We start from the raw sequence: 11068 nt of genomic DNA, 5'->3' as shown, positions 1-11068 counted from the left end.
AGTATTATGCCATCTTGACTTGATTTGGGGCTCTGCCTCTAAGACTGACTTAAATAAACTTCAAATTGTACAAAACAGGGCTACAAGACTTGCCCTCGATAGAGCTTAAAGATAAAACGTTGACCGGATGCAGTTCCATGTTGCCATCTAGGCGAAGTCTCCCAGAGTGTATGTGGAGATGTCTGGTTTAACGTGTGCACAACTGCACACTGATACTCAATGTGCACAAGGTGTGAAAACCTCTGAAATATGTCCCTTGAGAAGTTTTAATTTATTTTTTAAGTGAGTGAGAAATGACGTACAATACAATATGCACAGTATGAAATATGCATCACGAAATAAGACATTTATCTTTGTCACTACCAAATCTCATTCAATACAATCTAGGAGGGTCATGTGCGAAAAATCTGAGCCTTTACAACCTTTTCATGAAAAATACATATATACACACATACAAAACCCATGCTTTTGAATTCGATCTCCAGCACAAGTATAATTATTATTTTTTTTAAGTTACAAAGTTATTTCTAGAACCATGTAATAGCAAGAAATATAGACCAAGAAACCAAGAAATATAAATATTTAAAATTTTCAGTTCGTTAAAATGCAGAATTTCAAGGGCCTGTATGTCTCCTGTGACATAAGGATAGATAGGAGTGTGAGTTTCTGTGAAGGATCGTGTGAAGGATCAAGCCGACTCAACCCCGCCCTCACTCGAATGCTGCCGAGCTCACTCGTCGTCGTCGTAGACCAACTGCACCTTCACCTGGTCCTGGAGGGCCTCGTTCTCTCGGTAAACGTAGATGGGCGTAGCAGTGCACTGGTGAGACGCTCCGCCGCTCGCCTCCTGCCGCTCCCCACTCCCCTCCGGCTCGTCCTCGGCCAGGAGGTCGTCGTAGGAGGCCACGCACGGGTCCTGCTCGCGGAGGTAGGCCGGGTAGCCCAGGGAGGCCCTCTCGATCCTCACCGAACGTCTCACGGGGGTGAAGAAGCGCACCTCCTGGCCGTCGACCCGGAAACGCCCCCTCTGCTTGCTTTGACCGCCCCTGCCGACAGAGCAGATGGGAACGATTTGAATGACTGGCTCAGAAGTACAGCTAAAACATAAGGCTGGGGGAGGGCTTGTAAGAGATCCGTGGCCAGATTCTGGCTGCAGAATAGTGGAAAACGTGAGAAGTTAATGGCGGAAAGCAGAAAGAAACCACATCTGGGCCTCATACAGCGCCAGGCAGTCTGGTGCTAAGGCGTTCTAATATCCTCCCATTTTTAGATGAACTGCAGGAGATTACCACATACTTAAAAGAATGTAAGGCTGACTGTCCGTGCCATATAAGGCAATTTTAGCATATACCCGGACGGTCATATCACATGCAAAACAGCTCAGTTTGAATGGATAAGAGAGACCGGGCTCGGAGCCCCCGGCAGTGTCTTTCCAAACCTCTCGGCTTGATTGTGGCTTGTTTGAGGGTAGCAATAAAGTCTCTGTCGATACTTGTTCCGTACTCCCCGATTCCTCATGTTTATTTTTAGTTGAAGTTTTTAGATTCTCGGATAGTTTGTACAACACCCTCTCATTGATGGATCTGATACCTATGAAGCCATCCCCTTCCTGCCCTCCCTTAATTTGATTTGACTAGGATCGCCAGATTTAGGGGAGGAACCTTGGTTGACTGTAGCGTCCGAAAGTTTTTCGGACACATATAACGCATCGATGTGTGGAAGGTGAATCATCGATGTGTGGAAGGTGAATCATCGATGTGTGGAAGGTGAAATCACTGCTCAGACTCACTGCTCAGTGAGTCTGAGCAGTGATTTATTTAATGTCCACGTCCAGTTGAGGGTTAGGCTTCTTCTCAGACACACATAGTATAACAACTCGGTGTGTGTGGACGGTGAAGCTCTGAATGTGAATTATTTAATGTCCGCGTCCGGGTTAGGCTTCACGGACACACATAGTATAACACATCGGTGTATGATGAAGCTCTGTTTTCGAGCAGCAATCTATTTAATTTCTACTGCTGGGTGAGGGTAAGGCTTCTCACACACGTATAGTATAATGCCACAGTGTTTAAGGATGATGTCTTGATGGTCTTTCTCAGTTATGTAGTGTCTATCTCCCTAAAATGTACGGCCACACTGACCGCGTTACGCGCGTTAGAGGCGATGAAAATTATTTTTGCATAGGGAACCATTGGTTTACGCACGTAGATGCGTTACACACGCTAAAGCAGCACGTTAGGCGTGTAAGACGCGTTTTACACACCTAAATAACACGCCCAACGCACCAATGCGCGGAGTTCAAAAACGTGAACTTTTGACGTGTGACGCTTAGCCGCGATAGCCAATCAGCGTTGAGCTTGACCCGATGTCACTGGCAGAGAGGAGGAGGACGCACAGAAGCAGAAAGAACATGGACAACCAAATCATTGATTCATTGTGTGCTGAAACGATGAGGAGGTGGTGAAACTCACCCAGCTGTGAGCGCCTACGGAGGACTTCATGCACTAGAGTTTAGATACTCTGCCCGAGCCGACCCGCAGGCCGGGTCAGGCCGATATTTCCCACCACTATTCTCGGGCCGGGTCGGGCCGGGCCTTTTGATCGAGCGTTTGTGTTTTTCTTTTTTTTTAATAGTGTGATTAAATTAACTGTATGTAGTAAGAGAATCCTGACGCGCTTTTTAAGCACGCTACGGTTTGACGTATGAATGGGTGCAGCCAGGGTGACAATAGCAACAGGGAGGCTATGACTATATAACTATAATTATAATAAATGTCTTACCACAAACCGTCAAATGATTGCGTAATTGGCAAAGTTAAGGCAAAGACGTACCCAGGAGTGGCTGTTATCTTGTACTTCACTGCAGAGGAGTAGCCCCAATCTCCCTGGATGAGGGCTCTGACAGGCTGGGGGATGCCCACAGCGTCTGGCCCAAGGGAAAAGGCCTCTCGCTGGATCTCCTCTTGGTCCTCCTCCTCCTCCACTCTCTCTTTAGCGCCTACAGAAACGGTTCAAATGAACCATCATTAATATTAAGACATAAATGATACATTTCCAGTCTATTTGTAACCAGGTTTATGGACATCACACGGCGGAAGTTTGGACTTGGTTCTGTGTTTAATATAACTAGCGCAGAGCCCGTTCAAAACCTGCGCGTAAGGTATTGGGTCGGTATTCCTGCGCGCCGCTTTCTCGAGAACCGCTCATCCAAACCACTTCCCAGTCAACACGTCACTTCCTGTGGTCTAAAAGATCCCGTGGCATGCTACTTTATGAATGCTTTTATATAGCTGTTAAATAAAAATAGATTTTTTGGTTTGGTGCGGTTACTTTTCACATAGCAATCGCAACAGTCCCAGAATTTGTCAACAACGCACATTACATTTACATTTTACATTTAGCAGGCGCTTTAATCCAAAGCGACTTACAATAAGTACATTTGTCATAAGAAGTGAAACAATACATCGCTGTCAGTACAGTAAAGATGTTCATAAAGCCAAGTGCAAGTTCTAACAATCGCTAGGCAACCCATTCCCCGTGTAAAAAATGGACTGCATTTATATAACGCTTTTCTAACCATTGGCCACTCAAAGCGCTTTACAATATTGCCTCACATTCACCATTCACGCACACATTCACACACCGACGGCGGAGTCAACCATGCAAGGCGACGTCGGGAGCCAACAGTCAGGGTTAGGTGCCTTGCTCAAGGACACATCGACACTCAGCTAGGAGGAGCCGGGGATCGAACCAACAACCTTCAGGTTACCAGCCAACCCGCTCTACCTCCTGAGCTACTGCCGTGTACAGCAATGCTAGCAGCTGCTGCAGATTTTACACAATTAAGTACTATGAATAAGTGCTAAGTAGATTAAGTGCGTACAATAAGTGCGTACATTAAGTGCCAGGACGTACAACATACAATGGTGGCCGGAAGGGGCTGGGTAGCTATTAGGGCTGTCACTTTTTATTCGAAGTTCGAATATTCGTTCGAAGGTGGGGTGAAAAGTTAGAATTCGAAGTCTAATTCTCCATTCGAACTGTAAAAATGCGCTATAAAGAAGAGAGCGGCGAGTGGCTTTTCCTCAATAAAGCGGCCCTCCTGGATCCCCGCTTCTCCCGGTTAGTCCACCTTTCCCCTGCACAGAAACATCTCGTGACTGAAAGCCTCTCACACAAGCTCATTGAAACGGAGACCGACACTGATCGCACACGACAGGGAGAAAAGTCCGCTGCTGCGCTGGGCGCGATGGGCAGCCTGTTTGGGGACTTATACAGCACGGCTGACAGAAGCAGCTGCAGCGGTAACGGAGAGCTGCGAGACTACTTGTCATTTTCTTTCCGTAAGGAATAAAAAGAGCAGCGTGCCATGTTGGAGGTCGGCCTCACAGATTGTTCGTTTATATAGGCTGTGTGTGCCATGGACGACATGCGCTCCGCATATCGCGCTCCGAGCAGTTATTGTTAATGCGTAAAAGACAGCCGCACTTGTGTGTCGGAGCTTCCTCTTGTTGTGTTTACAAATGTGTTATCAAAGATGTGTTTTTATCCTGTGCTGTTATGAATTCAGTAGGTATACGAGATTTTCACAAGAAATAAAAAGAAACACGACAACAGTTGTTGTCGTGTTTCTTTTTTTTATGGGGGGGGGGGGGGGGTCGAATGTATTCAAATGTATTCAAATTAATTATGGACATTCGAAATTCGTTCGAATTTCATTTTTGGAAAAAGTGACAGCCCTAGTAGCTATGCAGAGTCGAAGTGAACTCTGGTGAGTTTTGAGTCTTTTGCGGAAGCTGGTGAGCGACTCTGCGATCCTGACATCGGCAGGGAACTCGTTCCACCACAACAGAGAAAAGTTGTGACTTTGTTGATGACCTTAGCTTGCTCTTAGTGTTGGCGGTAACAGACGTCCAGCTGAGGTGGTTGAGCGGAGGGATCGAGCTGGGGTGTGTGACTTTACCAATGCTTGGAGGTAGGCAGGGGCAGTTACATCGACTGCCTTGTATGCCAGTACCATCATCTTGAATCTGATGCGAGCTACTACAGGGAGCCAGTGGAGGTCCCGGAAGAGGGGGGTCACATGGGAGAACTTCGACAGGTTGTACACGAGGCGCGCTGCTGCATTCTGGATGCGCTGCAAAGGTTTAATCGCAGAAGCAGGGAGACCAGCCAGTAGCGAGTTGCAGTAGTCGAGGCGGGAGATGATCAGTGATTGGACTAGAAGCTGAACTGCTTCCCTTGTACGGAAAGGCCGGATCTTGCAGATGTCGTATATTGCAAATCTGCAGGATCCGGCCACCACAGTGATGTTTGCGTTGCAGCATAACTGGTTGTCCAGTGTGATGGAAAATCTACATGTTGTTACGCTTTTGTCTATCTATAAACTTAAGTTTTGTTACTATTTTGTGTGATGCATACATTGCCTGCCTGTTCCTCTCTTTTCGTGTGATGTGATCTATTGACACATTCTGTTTCCGTGCAATCCTTTGATGTGTGGGCCTGTTCCTTGACTCCCTGGGAAGCGTTGAGAAAGCAAAGAGTTACATGGCACGGCCGCGACCCCCTTTTATGACATCCTGGAGCGCTTCAATTGTAAAGATTACCATCTGGTAAACAAAGGCTTTTGGTTTATTGGGGGACAGACCCCCTCCAGAACTCAACCCAAGTGAATAAGAACTCATGACTTGGAACACTCGATGGACTTCTCCTGGCGTACCTTTACAGTATGAAGTAAGACGCAGGGCGAACTCTCATCTGAGGCCTCAGATTATTGTAGCGTATGCCTGTTATGTTGTTTGTTGATGCATGTTGTGAGGTATCTTTGTTCGTACTTTTATTACAAATATATATGACCAGCAATTGCCTGCAAGTATTGTGTGCTTTTTGCATCTAAATATCTCATCTGTCTTAGACGCAATATCTGATAGGGAAATTGCCACGACACCAGTACCACACCGAGGTAGTTGGAGAAGGAGATACAGTGATGTTCTCAACAGTGACCAGTAAGTCAATGTGTGGGCAATCTTTCCCTGGCATTAGGAGGAGCTCAGTCTTGTTGAGGTTAAGCCTCAGGTGATTGTCCAAGTTGTCCAAGTGCTGACGTCTGCCAGACAATAGTATCCAGGGGTATCAGGGGAGTAACAAAGAATATTTTAGTTTCCGGGGGACAAGGAGGAGACACAGACAGCGGTAACGGTAAGCAAAAAGGATTATTAACGTGCCAAAGAACTAAGAACAACTTTCCCAAAAGAGGAAATCACGAAACAAAATAACTAACTACAAACCAACCAAATACTCTACTACTCAGAACCAAAAGCTCACTACCCGATCCACAAGATCACACCAACAACGGCACTCCGACACTAGTTCCAACACACAACAATCGTCGACCGCTTGCTGGCACAAAAAGGAAGGGCTGTGCGCCTGTCTGCTCCCAGCTTATATAGCCATCAAGGGAGCTCAGGTGCACTCAATTTCCTGATTGCTAGGGTTGCAATCAGAAAGGAGGGGAAAGGGCATCAGTCTGGGGAGAGAACACAGTGAAACACAAACACAACACAAACACAACACACTACGTCCTTGACAAGGGAAAGAGAGAAATAGCTGGGAAAGAGAGAACGTGTGCTAACATGTGTTCAAAGTATGGGTGTGAACGGTTACAAAGAATTGTAAATGGTTACACAACCCCATTATTTTCGGGTACACGGTTAACCGGTTTTTAAATTAATTAATGATTATTTGATTTATTTTTAAAGTGGACCACAGTCGCGCTATAGGGGGATTATTTGTTTATCAACACGGCGGATGCGCACGCAGAATGATCGCAAAAAGAAAATAGGTTTGACCGGTTGCCATGGTTATCTCCGTGTGGTTAATTTGCAGTTGCGGTGTTAGTTAGAATGTTGTCCCCTTACTGTTACATTAAACTGTAGACAGAAAAAGTGGTTATATGCTATAGACCCTATAGTATCTGTGGTATAAAGGCTGGGACGAATTTCAAATTATAAATATGTAAACTTTATGTTGAAAGTATGGACCGTCGCGATTCCCATTGAAACAATGGCGCGATGATTATCTTTTTTTTTTTCGGTTTTCGTTTACAGATTTTTTCTAAAGGGTTACGATTTACTAACCGATTACACGTGTACCCGTGCACGCCCCTTGTGCAAAGATCATTAAATTATTAGACAAAAAGGGGTGGGGCGGTATAAAGATAAAAAAAAGGTGGGGGAAAGCGTGTGAAAGTAAATAATCATGGATACCCAGCGGGCTGCACTTGTGCTGATATTGATTTGTTTCAGAGTTGCGCACCAGTCGAACTCATTCTCCCTCACTGTTGCTGAATCTGTTAAATGTATCAGCATTTTTTTTGTGTGTGTTTTCAAGCAAACGTTTTATGTGGGTGTCTGTCCAAATATCCAATAGACATTCCGTCTCCACTTTGCTCCATGCTGAGCCACAACTAATTTTCACACAATGTGCCGATAGACTTGTTGATAGTGCTAATCAAACAATAATTTCCATAATGCTTGCGGCTGAGCGGTGGCCTGTAACGTCCAAAGAGGTGTATGCTTTTTAAAACTGGATCAGACCGAGGTGCGTTCGCTACCACATCTCAAGCGAACCGCACCAGGGTTAGTTTGGAAGCGAACCAAGACCAACTCTTCAGGAAGGTAATGGCCGGCTGATTTGGGATGGGTTGCACCAACATGGATTAAATTAATCCTGGTTTAGGGTTATTCTAGGGTTAGTAAATCTAGGTTTAAACTGGTTTATAATTAAATCAGAGATGCGTTGCACATCTTAGTTTTAACTCTGGATTAGTTAACCTAGTTTAAACAAGGATTAAAATAGGATTAGTTTGTGTTCAGAGTCTGCCATGATGGATCCCGGCGAAATGTGAACAAATTACACAATATAATCCCCAATTTTATATCGTGGTCTTTCTTTTCTTCTAGCCTACAACGTGAAAAAAAACAACGGTTCACGAGAGGGGGCTCGTGAATATATTCACGAGCTCACTTTTTGAATAAAGTTAACCGTTAATTTACCTTAACTGTTGCAGTTGACACTGACAGTGAAACAAGGGACGAGTCACAACCGAAATCCTGCTGGAAAAACTTAAAGGCAAAGGCAAAAAAGGATGCGGCAGAAGAGAGGAGGGAGATGTTTAAAACTGTTATTAGAACTGCTTGCGATGGTTGAAGAGGGAGAATTTATCAATTGATGTTCATAATTGTATGCTATAATGTATAGTAATGCAAATGCTAAAATTGGTGTTAAGTTCGCCTCTTAGTGCTTGCTGCAAGTTCACCTTAGTCCATCAATGAAATGGGCAGCCATTGTTGTGATGTCAACTCGGGTTGCTCTACTTCCGCACGAAGTTCCGAGGGAAAACTCAGACTTAACAGTTTTCACAGCGATTTCCTCCGATCTTAAGGTCCCAACCTCCGAAATTCCCGGAAACTCTTTTGAAGGCACTGTTTTGAAGGCACCATTAAACTTCACCCATTTCCATTACAGGGGGCCTATTATGCTTTTCCGTTTTTTCCTTCACCTATTGCGCTTGACATACGTTTTGGGGTATATAAATGGTTGGCAAAGTTACAATACCATAAAATTCCCGCAGGGGGAAGTAAATGACTACAGCAAATCACTGTTACCGAGCTACCTAGAAACGGCTCGTTGGGATTTTCTCTGCTGCTTTCTTTTACTTCCGGTACATGGTGACGTAAGCATGTACTTTTGCTGGGAGTCAATGGGAGAGCGTCATCAATGACCTTTTGCTGCGTTCATGGACACGCTGGGGTCGGGGAATGGATCGTAAAACGAGAGTTTGAGTAGAGAAGTAGATGGACAGAAAGACATAATACTATTTATATATTATGTATATATAATAATGGCTAGAAGGTGTTTTCTTGGTTGTGAAGGGACCTCTCCCTTGTATGGTTTGCCAAAGGCAGAGTCTTCACGTAGCCGTTGGCTAGATTTAATTTTTAACCTTATTCCACCGACTTTCCGAGCCTTTTTCTGTGTCGCCTCCACTTCACGGATGGCTGCTTCAGCAACCTGGGTGAAGATGACTCTCAACATGTAAGTAAACCTATACTGATAATAACAAAAGTGGCTGTGTTGTGTGCAATATAAGTTGGGGTAATTAACCCTACCATTTCCTACCATAAAATAATTCATTCTGTAGCTAGCTGCTAGTCTTGTTGCGAGGCTGGTTAATCTTCCACAAACCTTTTGCGGGATCTCAAACTACAATTCTAAACTGTCTGTAAAATTAGAGCTAGCCTTAGCCTTATGTGAGGTGTTACATAAGGTGGGTTAAATGGTTCCTGTTTCAGATGTTAGCTTGTACTGTGTAAAATCATTTTTCGTCGTGATTTATGTGTGATAATTTTAGCAGGACTGCAGTGCCCATAATCGCCCCTTTCAACACGTCGGATGCCAGACTGACACGCCTCAGATTATATCGACGGGAACCCAAACAAACTCGCCGGTTGGAATGCATTCTGTGGGAATACAAAGTGCACGGTTGAAGTCGACATCAGGCGGCACACAGTTGTCCATGGGATCGCTAAAGGCACACGTAAGAAGCAAAAGGTATGTAGCCACTAAGAGTTTTTAGTGACTAAGTATGCAATCCATACGAAACTTTGTGAGCATCTTTTTCCTGTGTATTTGGATGTGTTTTTTTTATTTGGTTTACCTAGAATCTGCAGTCCAGTAATCTATTTGAAGATTCACCCTTGCTGACGTTGCTAGAATATGGGCTATACATACATTCATGTATCACATACTTACTTTCTACTAACAATTCGATATAAGCATCGGCTAAATAACTTCATAACCAAATAGGATATGGTTTATATTTGCAAATGGCTTCTTGCATTTGTGATGGGTAACCAAGGTTTCTGCAGTGTTACTCCATTACCAAGGAAAGAACTGCTAAATTATTATTTTCCAGTTTCTAATACGATTTGTTTCTGTTATTTGTAGCCATGCAGACACAGGTGTCTTCTGTCAGTGCAGACTTCGGAACAACCTCTCTTTTGCCACACTCACTGCTGACTTCAACACCAATAAAGGGCCCAGGCTGGTGACCTAGCAAGAGACCACGGCTTGAGTTGAAGGAAGAGGAGGAGAGTGACTCCTCAAGTCATTCCACAGTCTGATACTGCGTTTTGCTCCAAAGAATGTGTTTTTTCCCTTCCTGGGAATGTTGTGCAGGTAATAATTTACACCATCTCGTAATTGTGAAAGCCATTGATTGGAATGATTGTCAGGCACACTCGGTTGTTTAATGGCGGTGCTTTTTTTTTTTACCATAAGTTGTATCTAGCATCAATGCACCACAATGAAAATGCATCACAGGAGCAAGCTACTACTTCTGCAGGGCAGGCGAAGAGTGGGGAAGGTGTTGTGAAGGCCGAGAAAACAGATCCAACATTCAGTAAGTTTGTAAAATATAATCTTTAAACACACATCAGTTTACAGATTGTTATGGCTACATTCATTAGTATGTTAATGCTATAACTTCCAGACTATGTACATGACCTCATGAGGCTGCTCATGGAGGTTTTTGAGGACCCAACATCATTCGAAGAGGAAATGAAGACTATCCCCATCCCTCCAGACCTATATATATAGGTCTGGAGGGATGGGGATAGGAATATACACACACTCCCAAGGCTGAGCTGGTTGCCCGTCACGTCTCCCGCTTCAATCAAGAGGTGGTCTGAAGCCTACGAAGTCACCAGATGGGAACTGCTGCCATATCCGCTGCACCACACATGACGGGATGACGACTATGTCCTAAATATCCCCAACACCAGCTTACAAAGCTGCGATAGGCAAGATGCCTGAAACGCCTAAGGGACAAGGAGCGGAACTTTCTGTTAAACTGTTTTCAACAATAACCTCTTATAGGCTGGGCCTATACTGGGCCTTACTGTGCAGCCCCCACCTCCAAACGAAACCAACTCTTTTTGAATGGTCTGACCATGCTCAACATAAAAAAATAGTTGGCTTCGTTAGGAGGTAAGGGTGCACGGTAAGG

At 44.6% G+C, this 11068-nt stretch overlaps 1 protein-coding gene across 1 annotated transcript in view; it reads right to left on the bottom strand.

The window, feature by feature from the left end:
* Positions 1–248: 248 nt before the first annotated feature.
* The window catches only part of ckap2l (cytoskeleton associated protein 2-like), a 30804-nt gene continuing 19984 nt past the window's right edge, over positions 249–11068 (bottom strand). The window contains exons 8-9 of the mRNA XM_030359669.1: positions 2833–2998; positions 249–1046 (exon numbers count right to left, since the gene is read on the bottom strand). Coding sequence (XP_030215529.1) covers positions 731–1046; positions 2833–2998 — 482 coding nt within the window. The 3' untranslated portion in view covers positions 249–730. The remainder of the gene's footprint in view (positions 1047–2832; positions 2999–11068) is intronic.

Source organism: Gadus morhua, chromosome 6 (genome assembly GCF_902167405.1).
Source record: "Gadus morhua chromosome 6, gadMor3.0, whole genome shotgun sequence".
NCBI classification, from domain to species: domain Eukaryota; kingdom Metazoa; phylum Chordata; class Actinopteri; order Gadiformes; family Gadidae; genus Gadus; species Gadus morhua.
The sequence above is the reverse complement of the archived record's forward strand: the minus strand, read 5'-3'. Positions and strand labels throughout refer to the sequence as shown.